This window comes from Erythrolamprus reginae, chromosome 7, assembly GCF_031021105.1.
Source record: "Erythrolamprus reginae isolate rEryReg1 chromosome 7, rEryReg1.hap1, whole genome shotgun sequence".
NCBI lineage: Eukaryota > Metazoa > Chordata > Lepidosauria > Squamata > Dipsadidae > Erythrolamprus > Erythrolamprus reginae.
In genome coordinates, this window is record NC_091956.1 from 25,638,489 (window position 1) to 25,653,457 (window position 14,969).

The following is a 14,969-nucleotide window of genomic DNA, read 5'->3' on the forward strand; positions in this document are numbered from 1 at the left end:
TAAAGTCTTTTTTGTATGAAATGTTCTTATCAAAGCTTTTTTTATAACTACCTTTAAGTACAAAGCTGATAATATATACAGTGGTACCTCTATTTAAGAACTTAATTTTTTCGTGACCAGGTTCTTAAGTAGAAACCTTCTTAAGAAGAAGCAATTTTATTCCATAGGAATCAATGTAAAAGCAAATAATGAGTGCAAACCCATTAGGAAAGAAATAAAAGCTCAGAATTTGGGTGGGAGGAGGAGGAGGAAGAAGAGGAGGAGGACAGTGGGCCGAAGGAAGAAGGTGAGGTGAGGGGAATAAAAAAAATCCAAAACTTTAAGGCTTAAAAAAAAAAAGAGGGACTCTGAGGCAGTAAGCAGGAGCAATACACCCGGTGCGAGGCTGCCTCCCATACACTGGCTGCTGCTACATGTTGCCTCTTCCTTTCCTTTGCTATGGTGACTCCTCGTCTGCCCAGAGTGAAGGGAGCGTTTCTTTTCTCTGGGCGCTGGCAGAGGTTTATTCCCTCTCCAAGCACCCAGAGAAAGGACAATGCTTTGTTCGTTCTGGACTGCCAAAGCCTCCTTAAGCGCCACCGAAAGGCTCCTCTGGCAGCCCAGATAAGCCCGAGAGGGCCGGGATTAAAGGGGGAATGGCAGAAAACTGCTTGAGCCTTCGTGCTGCTCTCAAATTTCCTGGGAAAGTTTTCCAGGCTCGGGTTCTTAAGTAGAAAATGGTTCTTAAGAAATCTTGAACACCCGGTTCTTATCTAGAAAAGTTCTTAAATAGCGGCGTTCTTAAGTAGAGGTACCACTGTAATTTAATACAGTAGTACCTCTAGATACAAGCTGCTCCACATGCGAGTATTTCAAGATACGAGCCACGAGGGGAGAGAAATTTCTGTTCCAGACCCGAGCTCAAATTCGGGATGCGAGCCGAGCATCCACTAGGTGGCGCAAGAATCCTTGCTTTTGGTTATCTCGGAGGGGAAAAACAAAGTCTAAAGCCATTTGTTCCAGATACGGAGTTGCTCGACATACAAGCTCCCTTCTGGAACGAATTATGCTCGTATCTAGGGGTACTACTGTAGTTGCCCTTCAGATAGCTTTGAGCTTGGGAGGCATAACCCACAGCCACTCTATCTTACCAGGGTTGTTTGAGTCTGTTGACACCCATCCAAGCCCCAACAGCCTCCAGACACCGGCACATCACTTCCACTGCTTCATTGACTGGACATGGGGTGGAGATGTAAAGCTGGGTATCATCAGTGTACTGATGATACCTCACCCCATGCCCTTGGATGATCTCACCCAGCAGTTTCATGTAGATATTAAATAGCGGGGGAGAGGACCGACCCCTGAGGTACCATGCTGATATAATTTAAATTACTTTCACCTAAGTTCTAGAAGGCATTGTTAATGCTTAAAATCCCGAAAATTTTAAGAATTCTGATCACAATTAAAAATATAAATTTTTAAGTTTATTGAAAATTAAATATTAGCAAAAGCAAGATTTTTAACAAATAACTTTATAAAATGAATCGCAATCAAGACAGACATTTGAGAAATTACAAAATGAACCTATTGGCAAGCAGACTGCCATCTTGTGTGTTGCAGTACAATTTGATATGAATAAGGCCTGGAAATCTGCATTTTCAAACTTCTGTGTTCCAGAAATTATTTTTTTAAAAAGCGTACTTCAGTAGTTTGCAAACATGAACATCTTACGTTTAAAAGTACAGTGACACAGCAACAATTTATTAAAAATACTAATTTTTCCAAATGCAGACTTTGTGCGTAGATTTGATGTTTGTAAATTTAAAAATTGTTTTTAATACTGTGAACCTAGGATTTTAAGAGAAGACATATTCTAGAAAGTATTGGATACACTAGATTTTTCCATCCAAAGTTGGAGAAAACGATCCAAATGGAGGAAGAAATCAGACTCTGAAAATGTGCTCCTTAGATTTTTCTTGCATTGGAAAATATTGAAGAGGGTTAAGACGGCTCCCTTTACTGTCTCTCATATGCTTCAACTATGGAGACATCAAGCAGTTGTAGGTAAATTATTTCTTACAGAAGCGAGGTCAAGACTTAGTTTTTCCTCTCAATTAATGGGAATCCGTGAAACCTTAAAAGTTTCATCATCAGGGCCCAACAGTGTTGCTATTTCTCCTTTTTTTATTTTGTTATAAACTGAATAAATCCTTTAACCTTTTAATTAATTCCAAATAACACACACTAGTAGTCATCGATCTCTAATTTTAGTCACACAATATATGTAACCCAGTCACAGTGGGAACAGCTTCTTGGAAGTATTTTTCAACTGTTCTTTAACATGGCTTCAAATTCATGTAATAATTTCACAAGAAAATTGTCCAAATTTACAATTAAATACTTCAAACAGAACTTTGTTCTACAAATAGATAACACATTTAAATAATTGTGCAAATAGCAACAAGATGCTGCTGTAGCTGAGGCAACTTCTGATTTGCAAGATTTTGAATTCATCTTTAATACTGTAAACTTGAACTGACAAATTTTAAACCTTGCACTTTCCACCATAGTTGAGTGGAATTTTTTTTGACAATATGATACATTCCATTTGTATATAGTGCAAATAAATATTTTGCTGCTAGATTGTGTACGTGCAATATTAATGGCATCCTAGTTGAACAACTATTGATATAGGAAATGTTTCCTAATAGTTCTTAAATCAGGACTAAAAGTGCAAATTCTGCAAGAAAAAAAATCAGCTGAAGTTACAGTCATATTGTTATATTAAGGTCCAGGTAATTAATTATTTGGACTGGTCTCTGGAAAAATAGGTCAGTATAGCTTGAAGTTTTATCAAACGTTCTCTGAAAGACCTCATAGAAAGCACTGAAAGCTGATATTTAGGATCCACAGGAAGAATAGCTAGAAGCCACCAAGACCATGCAGGTCCATCAGCTGTTTCCTGAAAAACAAAACAAATCGAAAGGAAATAAAAGAATATTAAAACTTAGAACATTTAGGACACAAATATTATAATGATATGGTTATATAACTGAGTTTAAAAAGAAAACGTTTCCTAAATTTAAAAATACTTTTGACTATCAGCTTTCACAAAATGCAGAAGTAAACTACATAACACACTTTTAAAAAGTGTGTTTAAAATTCTAGGTTAAATGTAGTCAACAAAATTCCAGATCTAACTTTTTTAAAAAATCAGTATTAATTCAGACTGGATTTTTCCCTGTGCTTTTTCAGTTATGCAGCCTCTCTGCATTTTCTCTCTTTGTCTCACCTTCCCTAAATCTGTTCATTTAGTTATTGTATTACTCTCTTTACTAGAAAAACAAATGAATGTCACACTGACAATTATCTGATGCTATAGTCGCTAAGTACCTGCAAGTTTTCTTCCTTCTCTGGCATTGGACCAAAGTACTGAAGTATTTGGCTATGAAATCTATTTCTTAAACTTTGAAACCAGCTGCAAGCCTGGTTGTAAACAATATTATGGAGCTCTTGGAGTTTTTTCATCTCACCTTCATCTTTAACCTGCACATCAAGAAAGTATAGTGTAATCACTACATTAAAATTTAGCCACGAAACTATACTATATAACAAAGAAAGAGAGTTCAATCTTTTACAAATGGAAAAGGAGGGGAGAAAACTAATTACAAGGCAACTCACTTCAAAATACCAGCAAGCAGGATCACAGAGCAAATTGGTGTGGTCAATCATTCACAGCTTTGAGAACTGAGAATGAGCTAAACAGTATTTTCCAACTGTTCCTTTCTCAACTGGTTTCTGAATGACTTTTCTGAATTCACTTAGCAACAGCCATTACTGGGCCACGGCTAATTCCTGATCCAGGTATCAGTTTGATAAGACTTTAAATTCAGTGGAGCAGTTGAGATTCGAAGTTTGCTCTGCGCTAGGATTATATCACAAAAACGTGAAAGCTTGCAATGTACAAGGAAATAAATGGAAAAGCATAAAAATGCCATAAAAGGGGATGTCTTGTCAACAAAGCAGCTCTGCAGCGAATAATATGTACAACAGGGTTTCCAAACACTTTTAGGGCAAACATTTTAGAAAGTATGTTTCACAATGTTGCAGTGAACTGGTTTCATGTTATTGTGATTTCCAATGTTCTCTGTTGGCTTCCCACAAACAGACTATGAAGAAGCAGTCACAATCATGACGTCCTTGCTTAGAATCCCAACTGGTCCTTGTTCAATGATGGTAACCAGGATTGTTGGAATTGTCATAAAAAGTGTGGTCGTGATATTACTACCCTTTCCCCCCAAAATTAGACATCCCCTGATAATAAGCCCAATTGGGCTTTTGTGTACATGGCAATAAGGCCAAGCACTTATTTCATGATTCAAAAATATATTAGACAGGGTCTTATTTTCAGGGAGACACAATATTTATGACATTTATTAGCAATAGAAATTTTAGTTCCAGTTGCCATCCTAACACAAGGATTGTGTCTGTGTGCATGTGTTTCTATAGTCTACATTAAGTTCTGTTAGTAAAATTAACAATACTGATAGTCCTCGATTTATATTTAACAACCAAAGATACAACAGCACTGAAAAGTGGCTTATGACCATTTTGTTTTACAACTTATTTATTTATTTTATTTATTATTTAGATTTGTATGCCGCCCCTCTCCGAAGACTCGGGGCGGCTTACATAGAAGTCCAATGAATAAATAAATAAATATAGATCATAAAATAGGCAAAGCTCACTTAACAAACAACACACTTAGTTTAGCAGCAGAAATATTGCGCTCAATTGTAGTCATGAGTTGAAGCAAGGGTGAAATGTTCCCAGTTTGCTCGTGCCTGTCATTCATTGGAGAACCAGTTGTGAAGACAACGCAAGGTTACATCCGCCGGGACACTGCCATTTGGGTTCTTTTATCCTCTGCACATGTACAAAGCATTCTGTGCATGCGCAGAGGGTAAAAGAACCCAAATGGCAGTGTCCAGGCAGATGACCGGAGCCTCGCACTGCTTTCGCGACTAGCTTTCCAACTACCAACAGGCACGAGCAAACCGGGAGCATTTCCCCCCTGTAGGAATAGGAATAGAATAGAATAGAATTTTTATTGGCCAAGTGTGATTGGACACACAAGGAATTTGTCTTGGTGCATATGCTCTCAACGTACATAAAATAAAATATACATTTGTCAAGAATCATGTGGTACAACACTTAATGATTGTCATAGGGGTCAAATAAGCAATGAAGAAGCAATATTAATAAAAATCTTAGGATATACGCATTAAGTTACAGTCATACAGTCAACATGGGAGGAAATGGGTGATAGGAATGATGAGAAAAACTAGTAGAATAGAAGTGCAGATTTAGTAGAAAGTCTGACAGTGTTGAGGGAATTATTTGTTTAGTAGAGTGATGGCGTTCGGGGAAAAACTGTTCTTGTGTCTAGTTGTCTTGGTGTGCAGTGCTCTGTAGCGACGTTTTGAGCGTAGGAGTTGAAACAATTTGTGTCCAGGATGTGAGGGGTCAGTAAATATTTTCCCCGTCCTCTTTTTGACTCGTGCAGTATAGAGGTCCTGAATGGAAGGCAGATTGGCAGCAATTGTTTTTTCTGCAATTCTGATTATCCTCTGAAGTCTGTGTCGGTCCAGTTGGATTGCAGCACCAAACCAGACAGTTATAGAGGTGCAGATGACAGACTCAATGATTCCTCTGTAGAACTGAATCAGCAGCTCCTTGGGCAGTTTGAGCTTCCTGAGCTGGCGCAGAACATTCTTTGTTGTGCTTTTTTGATGATGTTTTTGATGTTAGGTGACCATTTTAGGTCTTGAGATATGATATAACCTAGAAATTTGAAGGTCTCTACTGTTGATACTGTGTTGTCTAGTATTGTGAGAGGTGGAAGGGTGGAAGGGTTTCTCTTAAAGTCTACCACCATTTCTACGGTTTTGAGTGTGTTCAGTTCTAGATTGTTCTGGTCACACCACAAGGATAGTTGTTCAACTTCCCGTCTGTATGCGGATTCATCGTTGTCTCAAATGAGTCCGATCACTGTTGTATCATCTGCAAACTTCAGTAGTTTAACAGATGATAAGTGGTGAGAGTACACAGCCTTGGGGGGGCACCTGTGCTAATTGTACATATATCTGATGTGATTTTTCCTAGCTTCACCTGCTGCTTCCTGTCTGTTAGGAAGCTTGTGATCCACTTACAAGTGTGTTCAAGTACCGCTAGCTGATTTAGTTTGGTTAAGAGAATGTCCGGTACGATGGTATTGAATGCTGAACTGAAGTCCACAAAGAGGACCCTGGCGTAGGTCATTGGAGATTCAAGATGTTGAAGGATGTAGTGTAGAGCCATATTAACAGCATCATCTGTTGATCTATTTGCTCGGTATGCAAATTGCAGGGGGTCTAACAGTGGATCCGTGATGGCTTGGGAAAAGATCTGGTTGTTGTAGCCAAGAGGGATTTATAATTCCTTATAGAACCTATGTCCATGATTATTTAAAGAACATCCAATTAATCTACTTGGTACCAACAAAAATGAAGCAGCATTTTGAGAAATAAGAGTTTACAGCATGATAATTCTCTTTATTATTATTTTTAAATGAAAAGAACCTTGGATTGTAAGACTGAGTCACCTCCTGCTTGGACTATTGCAATGTGTACTAGATCAGAGGTCCCCAATCCCTGGGCCACAACCTGTACCGTTAGGAACCGGGCCGCACAGTTGGAGGTGAGCTGTGGGTGAGTGGGCACGCAAAAATGAAACCTCCCCATGCCAAAGAGTTTGGGGACTACTGCATAGACTACTTTTAAAGATCACTCATAAGCTACTTTGCTAACATGTAGCTAATGAGTTAGTTGGAAAGTTCCCGTTTGTCCATGTCACACCTCAGCTTTGCGAGCTGTCCTGGCTAGTGGTGGGTTTTCTGGTGGTCCCTTCTGCCTGTTTGCCTACATGTTTACCTTTTAGTTCTCATTGCCTATACTATAAGTAGAGGTTGGTATACTTCAGCTTTATTTTATCTCCATAGCCACCTATGTCAATGAGTGACTCTGGGCGGTGTACACCCTAAAGCATAAAAACCAAAACAACTGATACCAGGTGTACAAGCACTGACATCCAGTGATATCTAGGAGACATGTTTTCTCTGCAGCTGCACCTATCCTATGGAAGAACCGTTGTACCTACCTGAACGGTCTTCTCGATGCCCTGGAAGGAGAGTCCAGCATGGGTTTAGCTCAAGTCTTATTGGTAGGACTGAGTTTCAAATTAACATAAATATATAATAATTAGGTACCGCCCCCTTGCTGCCCCAAGTACCCAGTTTTAAAAAACGAAAAGATGTAAAGGTAATGAACTTTATTAACAACCATAATAACATAAGAAACAGTAGCATCAAAACAAGAACTCCCATGGTTCTTCGGGAGGGTATGGACTCTCCTTCCAGGGCATTGAGAAGACCGTTCAGGTAGGTACAACGGTTCTTCTCCCATGCCTCCTGGAAGGAGAGTCCAGCATGGGATATACCCAAGGTCTAAAGTTTCAGGGAGGGAGATTGTGAACCATGGGTGGTACCTCCCCGCACACCTTCTGGAGTACACGTCTGCCAAAAGCAGCTTCAGCTGAAGCGAAGGTATCCAATTTGTAATGGCGAATAAAGGTTGTGGGTGAACTCCACGCCGCGGCTCTGCAGATATCCTCAAGGGGGGCTTGCGACGCCCAAGCTGCCGAAGAAGCCGCACTCCTTGTCGAATGAGCCTGTATACCACTCGGTGGAGTCCTTGCACTCGCCTTGTATGCCTCAACTATACATAGTCTCACCCACTGGCTGATGGTATTGGAAGATACCTTGAGGCCCAGTTTACTAGCACTAAATGAGACAAACAAAGCCTCAGTCTTGCGTAAACTGTCGGTACGCCTGATGTAAAGTTTCAATGCTCTGCGTACATCAATCTTGTGCCACTTAAGTTCTAAAGGGTGAGTACCATGAGCACAGAAATCCGGTAACACCAGCTCTAGAGCCCTGTGAAAGTGAGTGTTGATCTTTGGAAGAAAGGTGGGGTCCAGGCGTAAACAAACTCTGTCTGAATAAAATTGACACAAGTCTGATCTGACCGACAGCGCGGACAGTTCGGATACCCGCCTTGCCGAGGTGACTGCCACCAAAAAGGCCGTCTTGAAGGAGAGGTAACGCAATGAAACAGTCCTCAACGGTTCAAATGGTGGTCCCGTGAGGGCCTGAAGGACCACGGTCAAGTCCCATGTGGGGAAACGACGAACAGGAGGGGGATGCGTGTTGGTAGCCCCTCTGAGAAAGTCCTTAATCCAAGGGTGACAAGTTAAGGGTCCCCCATCGTCCCGCTTTATAATGGTGGCAAGCGCTGCGACCTGGCGTTTTAGCGTGTTTGGCGCCAAACCTTTCTCCAAACCTTTCTGCAAGAATTCCAAGACAGGGATGACTGTGGAATCCTGTGGTCGAAGGTTCCTGTCATTGCAGAAGGAATGGAAGGCTGCCCATGTTGCCTGATAAATTCGGACTGTGGAAGGGCGTCGAGCCGCTTGAATAGTTGCGATAACATTCTCGGGAAGGAGGCAGCTCCTCAACCTGTCCCCTTCAAATGCCATGCGGTTAAGTGGAACCATTGGGGTTCCGGGTGGTACACGAACCCCTGGCTGAGGGATATCTGGTCGTCCGGTATCCTCCACGGTGGAGAAATGGACAGTTCTCTGAGGTCCGCAAATCAAGGTCTCCGAGGCCAATGAGGCGCTAGCAAGAGCACCTCCGCCTTCTCCATCAGGATCTTCCTTACCACCGATGGAATAAGTGGAATCGGAGGGAAGGCGTACAATAGGGCCTTTGGCCACTGAAGATGTAGTGCATTGATTCCTTCGGCTCCCGGAGTTGGAAATCGGGAGTAGAACCTCGGGAGTTGGGTATTCTGGGGGGTGGCGAATAGGTCCACCACCGGTTCCCCGAACCGACGCGAGACTTCTTGAAACAGACCCGGATCGAGCTGCCACTCCGCCGGGTCCAGTTCCTGGCGACTGAGCCAATCCGCCTGTTTGTTGTCCTCCCCCGCGATGTGCTCTGCATGGAGAGAGCAAAGATGAGTCTCCGCCCAGTCGAAGAGAAGGACCGTCTCTTCCATCAACCTGAGAGAGCGCGTTCCACCCTGGTGATTTAAATGCGCCCTGGTCGCTACGTTGTCCGTGCGTACGAGGACGTGATGACCTTCCAGTAGGGTGGCGAAGGCCAGCAAGGCCAAGCGGACAGCTCTCAGCTCCAAAAAATTGATGTTGATTGGGCATAGCTCCTGGGGGCTCCAGAAGCCTTGAGCCACCTGAGACTGGATGTGAGCGCCCCACCCCAGCAGACTGGCGTCCATGGTGAGGATCGTGTGATGGCATGGTCCGAAGGAAGTGCCCTGCCGCAGTGCTGGAGATCTCCACCAACGCAGGGAGAGTTGCAACTCGCGTCCCACGAAGGTTAAACGGTGGGTATGGCTCAGTCTTCGACGCTGGAACGGAAGCAAGGTCCACTGGAGCAGTCAATAATGGTAACGGGCCCAAGGGACAATGTCCACGCAGGATACCAGGGTCCCGAGCACCTTTGACAGAAAAGACAATGGCACCGTTCGTTTCTGTTGAAGGCCCCCTATGAGAGAATAGATGCGGTGCTGTCGCTCCGGGGATAGATATACTCTCTGAGAGACCGTATCTATCACCGCACCCAGATGAATGAGTCTGGTGGCAGGAGTCAAATGGCTTTTTGGCATGTTGATGGTGAAGCCGTGACGTTGTAGACAAAACATCGTGGTTTGTAAGTCCTTGTGCGCCCTCTGGCGGGTTGGAGACAAAAGTAAGATGTCGTCCAAATATGCGAGAATCCGGATTGGCCGGGACCGCAAATCGGCCAGCAGTGCATCTAGTACCTTCGTAAAGGTACGTGGGGCCGATGACAGGCCAAAGGGCATGGCCCTGTACTGGTAATGGACGTCGTGTAGGCAGAATCGAAGAAATTGCCGATGGTTCGGGTGTATGGGGATATGCAGGTAGGCCTCCTTTAAATCCACTGAAGTAAGAAGGTCCCCTGCTCGAACAGAGGCCAGGATGGAGCGGAGGGAGGCCATCTTGAACCGTCGGTACAGAATATACTGGTTCAGACGTTTGAGGTTCAAGATGAGCCTGCAACCCCCGGAGGCCTTGGGTACAAGGAACACCTTTGAATAGAATCCCGTACCTTTGGAATTGTCCTGAACAGGTTCGATCGCCTGTATCTGTAAAAGATGGAGAATTTCCTGATCCAACAGAGACCTCCTTTCGAAGTCTCTGGTGACAGGGCAGGTGGTAAAATGGTGTGGAGGGTTGTGAAGAAATTCGATCTTTAGCCCTTGTGAGATAGTGGCTAAGACCCAAGGGTCTGAAGTGGTAGCTCGCCATCTCTCGCTGAACCTTTGTAGCCTGCCCCCCAAAGGAATGCCGTCCAGGCAGTCACTTGGCACGTCTGGCGTTCCGTTGCTGGTATCCCCGGTATGGTCGTCTGGTCTGGGAGAAACCTCTGCCTCGTTCCTGGGAATACTGTCGGTCATTCCTGTAGGATGTGGAAAAGGCACCCTGTGAGTAAGGTCTGGCCTGCTGTGAAGGGGCGGACCACGAGTCCCACCGAAAGGACTGCCTACGGGAGTACGGACCAGCCCTTCGGTCCTGGCGACGGAAAGACCTTGGGAGGACTTTCCTTTTATCTTTATCCTCTACCAAGACAGGATCTAGGGCCTCCCCGAACAATTTTGTGCCCTCAAAGGGAGCCGAAGACAGAGTCCACTTCGACTTGGCATCCACCTGCCAGTTCCTGAGCCAAAGCAGGCGCCTTGACGAAATGGTGGAAGCCATAGCCCTGGAGGCAAATTTTGCGGCATGCAGGGTGGCATCCGTGGAAAATTCCGCAGTCGCGAGGAGCTTATTCAAGTCCTGCCGCAGTCGAGTCTCCTCAGGAGCCAGTCTCGCCTGAACCTCCTGAATCCACATAATGGATGCCCGACTGAAGAAGGAGGCAGTGGAAGCTGCTCGAAGAGCCCAAGCGGCCATCTGGTGGGTCTTCTTGAGAAGAGTCTCCGCTCTCCTTTCATCCGGTTTCAAATTGTCAGCCGTCTCTGAAGGCACAACCGTGCGGGAAACCAAAGTAGCCACCGGCTTGTCCACAGGGGGAAACTGGAGTAGCGTCTCCATGCTGTCATCAAAGGTATAAAACCTGCGTTCCAGGTTCGAAGGCCCTTGTGCCGCCGCCGGATGTTGCCACGGGCGCTTGACATTCTCGAGAAAAATCTCCAGTGCAGGAACCTTGTCCGATTCCTTGGCGGGTTCCTTACATAAAGCAGCCGAAGTGCGTGGCCCGTCTGATGGCTCCACTAGTGGTGTTGCTCCTGGCACATCTAAGGCTTGCTTTGCCTTGCGCAATAAAACCCTATACAAGGAGGGTTTAAAAAGGCCCGCCACTGCTGGCTGCTCTGGAACAGTGAATTCATCATCCGACAGGCCATCTCCGTGGTCACTGTCTTCCTCAAAGTCAGTGTGGTCAAGTGACATAGAACCCAGCCCAGTAGGGGGCGGTGGTGCTGACCAGATGTCCCTGGGCTGGATAGGCTGAGATGGAAAGGCATTGGCTCGTTGTGTTGCCGCAGCTATGCCCTGCGTATATGCATTGGCCACAATGTCCTGTATAGTAGGGGCAAAGGCCTGCCAAGCATCTGCATTGTCTCTAAGCCCCGCTGCCGTGGGGGTGAAGGTAGATGAAGGCACATAAGATGGTATCTGTAACTCCCCCTGAGGCAGTGCCTGGCTATGAGAGGATGAAGGCCTCTCAGGCCTTGCTGCAGTTGATGGCAATGGAGGAAGGGCCTGCCTGTCAGGGGACCAGTCCCTCTCGGTTGCGGTGCCCTGGAGACCCATGGAAACAGCTGGAGGAAGAGGCTGGAAAGGGCCTATGGACAGTCCACCTACGATGGGGGGGGACAAGGCCGCCTCCAAACGTTGCTCCAGGGCCTTGATCTTCCTCTCAGCCTCACGAAGAGAGGAACCAGACTGGGAGGATTTACTTTTAGGCTTGCTTGGAGCCTTGTCCTTCCCTTTGGCAGGTGTCTGGACTGCCTGGGCCTGCTCCTCCCTGATGACCACTTGATCTGCCATATTTATTTAATTATATAGGGGCAGCGTACTCACAAATCCACAAATGAAAACTCTCACACAGCCGCAGGTGTTTAAGCAAAGCTCTCACTCGCAAGTGAGACATGCAGGCAAACTGACAGCTAAGGCGTTTTTTTAATTGGCTGTCAGCGCCCCACGTGACACCATCGGCTGTCACTAGGCAGAACTGCAGGCCTCCGAAGTTGGCCAGCTGCCCGGTTCGCGCCTTTTTGAAACGGCGATAGAAGCCGTTCGCGCCCTCAGCTTTATTTAAACAACATGGCAGGCGCGATGAATCGCCTCATGAAAGCCGAAATTGAAACCGCCAGCCGCTTCCCCGCCAGACGCCTCGGCGGTCGCGAAAACACTGTCTTCGGCTCGCCCTTTGCAAGCGGCAATCAGCTGTTTGGCGGCTTGGAATGGCCGCGGCGGCTGCGGTACTAGCGATTATTTCCTCGCCGCCCCCGACGATGGGAAGGGACGGACCCCTCCCATCTGGGGTGAATTGGGCTAAGTCTGACCGTTGGGGTCAAGAATAAGCGCCCAGTTGCTCCTCGCTGGGCAGTACCCACGGAGAGAAGAGGCCCCAAAAGGAGGAAAGGTGGGGGTGGTGCCCGCGGAGGGCAGAGACCCCTAGTTGAACCGCAAACCTGCAAAAACGACAAAGGGAAAAAATTACAAAGTTCAACACATTATTTATTAATATTTAAACATACTCAACCTAGAGGGAGAAATAAAACTCATGTCCTTAACCTCGACTGAGTTTTTTAAAACTGGGTACTTGGGGCAGCAAGGGGGCGGTACCTAATTATTATATATTTATGTTAATTTGAAACTCAGTCCTACCAATAAGACTTGAGCTAAACCCATGCTGGACTCTCCTTCCAGGAGGCATGGGAGAACAGTGTTTCTCCTGGGGTCTATATGACTCCAACCCTGCTGTAAAAACATGGCTCTTTTAGGAGGCCCTGATAGAAGATCTCCTCCAGGACAATGCTGTTCATTTTCATGGCTTTGGCTAAGCTGCTTTACTCTTTCCTCAACTTTATTTAATTTAAATATAGCTTTTAATTCAAATATATATGGAGGCAACAAAATAATGTATGGCCTTTAGATTCCAAAAATATTCAATAAATCTCACCATCAAAAATTATTATATCTTAAAAAAGGATACTGCCGTATTACTGGTTTAATGGATAAATCAAGAAGCACATAATTACTATATTACATATTTGTTAATACAGTAGTACGTCATGATACGAACTCCTCGTCTTACGAACTTTTTGAGATACGAACCCGGGGTTCGGGATTTTTGTGCTGCTTCTTACGAAGTTTTTTCGCCTTACGAAAAACAGAAGAGCCGCGGAGCTGTTGGCCGGTCGGGAGGCTCAAACGGAGGTGGGGAATCCCAATAGGGAATTCCTTGGGCGGAGCTTTGACGTCACGGAGATGTCCTTCCTGGCTGGCCGAAACATGGACTCCAGGATTCCGCGGCTCTTCTGCAAAGGTGACAGTCGGGCAGCGGTGCTTCTCGGCGGCCTCCTGAACGCCGAACCCGAACTTTTGCCGAACTTCTGGGTTCGGCGTTCAGGAGAACGCCGAGAATTCCCCTGGCTGTTTCGGAAGGTGACAGCCAGGCGGCAGTGCTTCTCAGCAGCCTCCCGAACCCAAACTTTTGCCGAACATTTCGGGTTCGGCGTTTGGGAGAACGCCGAGAAGCGCTGGGCTGTTTCAAAAGGTGACAGCCGGGCAGCAGCGCCCACCGCTGTTTTTGCAATTTTTTTCCCTTGCACGCATTAATCCGTTTTACATTGTTTCCTATGGGAAACATTGTTTCGTGTTACGAACTTTTCGCCTTACGAACCTCCTCCCAGAACCAATTAAGTTCGTAAGATGAGGTATCACTGTAATTTGATAACTGTGTGAGCATAATTGGCTTCCTTTGCAATATGTTCTGTATTTATGCATTTTATATTTATTTAAATACCTGTACATGTTTCTGAGATGTCTGTACCTTTCACAAATCCTGAAAGGGATCCATGGCCACAAAACATTTAAGAATATCCTCTATAAACAATACCGTACTAACATAGGATCTAAATGGAATTCTATATATTGTCATTTACTGAAAGAATTCTGCACATTGGACTAGAACTACAATAGTCAAGGTGTCTTCCCGTAGAGGCATAACAGATGTTTTATGTACCTTTATATCTTCTAAATCCTCAATGTCTGCAGTGCAATAACCATCCTTCATCCCTCTTCGAATAACTCGGAATCTCTTTAATCCAATTGTGTCGACAACTGATCGCCCATCTGGCAGATAGTCAAGATTTCTAATGTACAACATGCAGCCATAATCTGCAAATCTAAGAAAGGGATACCGTTGTCAATGGCCATCTTAAAAATAAATTTTATACATTTTGGTTTTGTGACTATGAAAATTAACCTACCCATTTTGGGGGTCATGTACACACATCCCAAATTGTTTTGTTCCAGTTTCCATACTTCTTCGAATCATCAGTCTATATCTTGGCTCAAACACATGGAGGGGGCAAGGCACAGTTGGGTAGGCCAAAGTGCAAACAAAGATAGGAACATTCCTCGTCAAGCTTAAAACAGAACACAGAAAATATAATGTTAAAATTCGAATTCTATCCACGCAGGAAGATTCAACTCGAGGTATTTCATCCCTCACCAATATCCTTTCTCCCAATGTTAACTTATATTCTTGTGCATGCTCTTAATAGTGAAGAGCACACTGTGTCAAATTGTGGCTTCGAATGGACTATCGTTCAACT

General features: G+C 44.9%; 1 protein-coding gene across 1 annotated transcript in view; it reads right to left on the reverse strand.

Annotated features, from left to right (window-relative positions):
- Nucleotides 1-1,441: 1,441 nt before the first annotated feature.
- LONRF1 (LON peptidase N-terminal domain and ring finger 1) overlaps nt 1,442-14,969 on the reverse strand; it is a 28,772-nt gene continuing 15,244 nt past the window's right edge. The window contains exons 9-12 of the mRNA XM_070757236.1: nt 14,622-14,780; nt 14,375-14,537; nt 3,373-3,525; nt 1,442-2,941 (exon numbers count right to left, since the gene is read on the reverse strand). Coding sequence (XP_070613337.1) covers nt 2,783-2,941; nt 3,373-3,525; nt 14,375-14,537; nt 14,622-14,780 — 634 coding nt within the window. The 3' untranslated portion in view covers nt 1,442-2,782. The remainder of the gene's footprint in view (nt 2,942-3,372; nt 3,526-14,374; nt 14,538-14,621; nt 14,781-14,969) is intronic.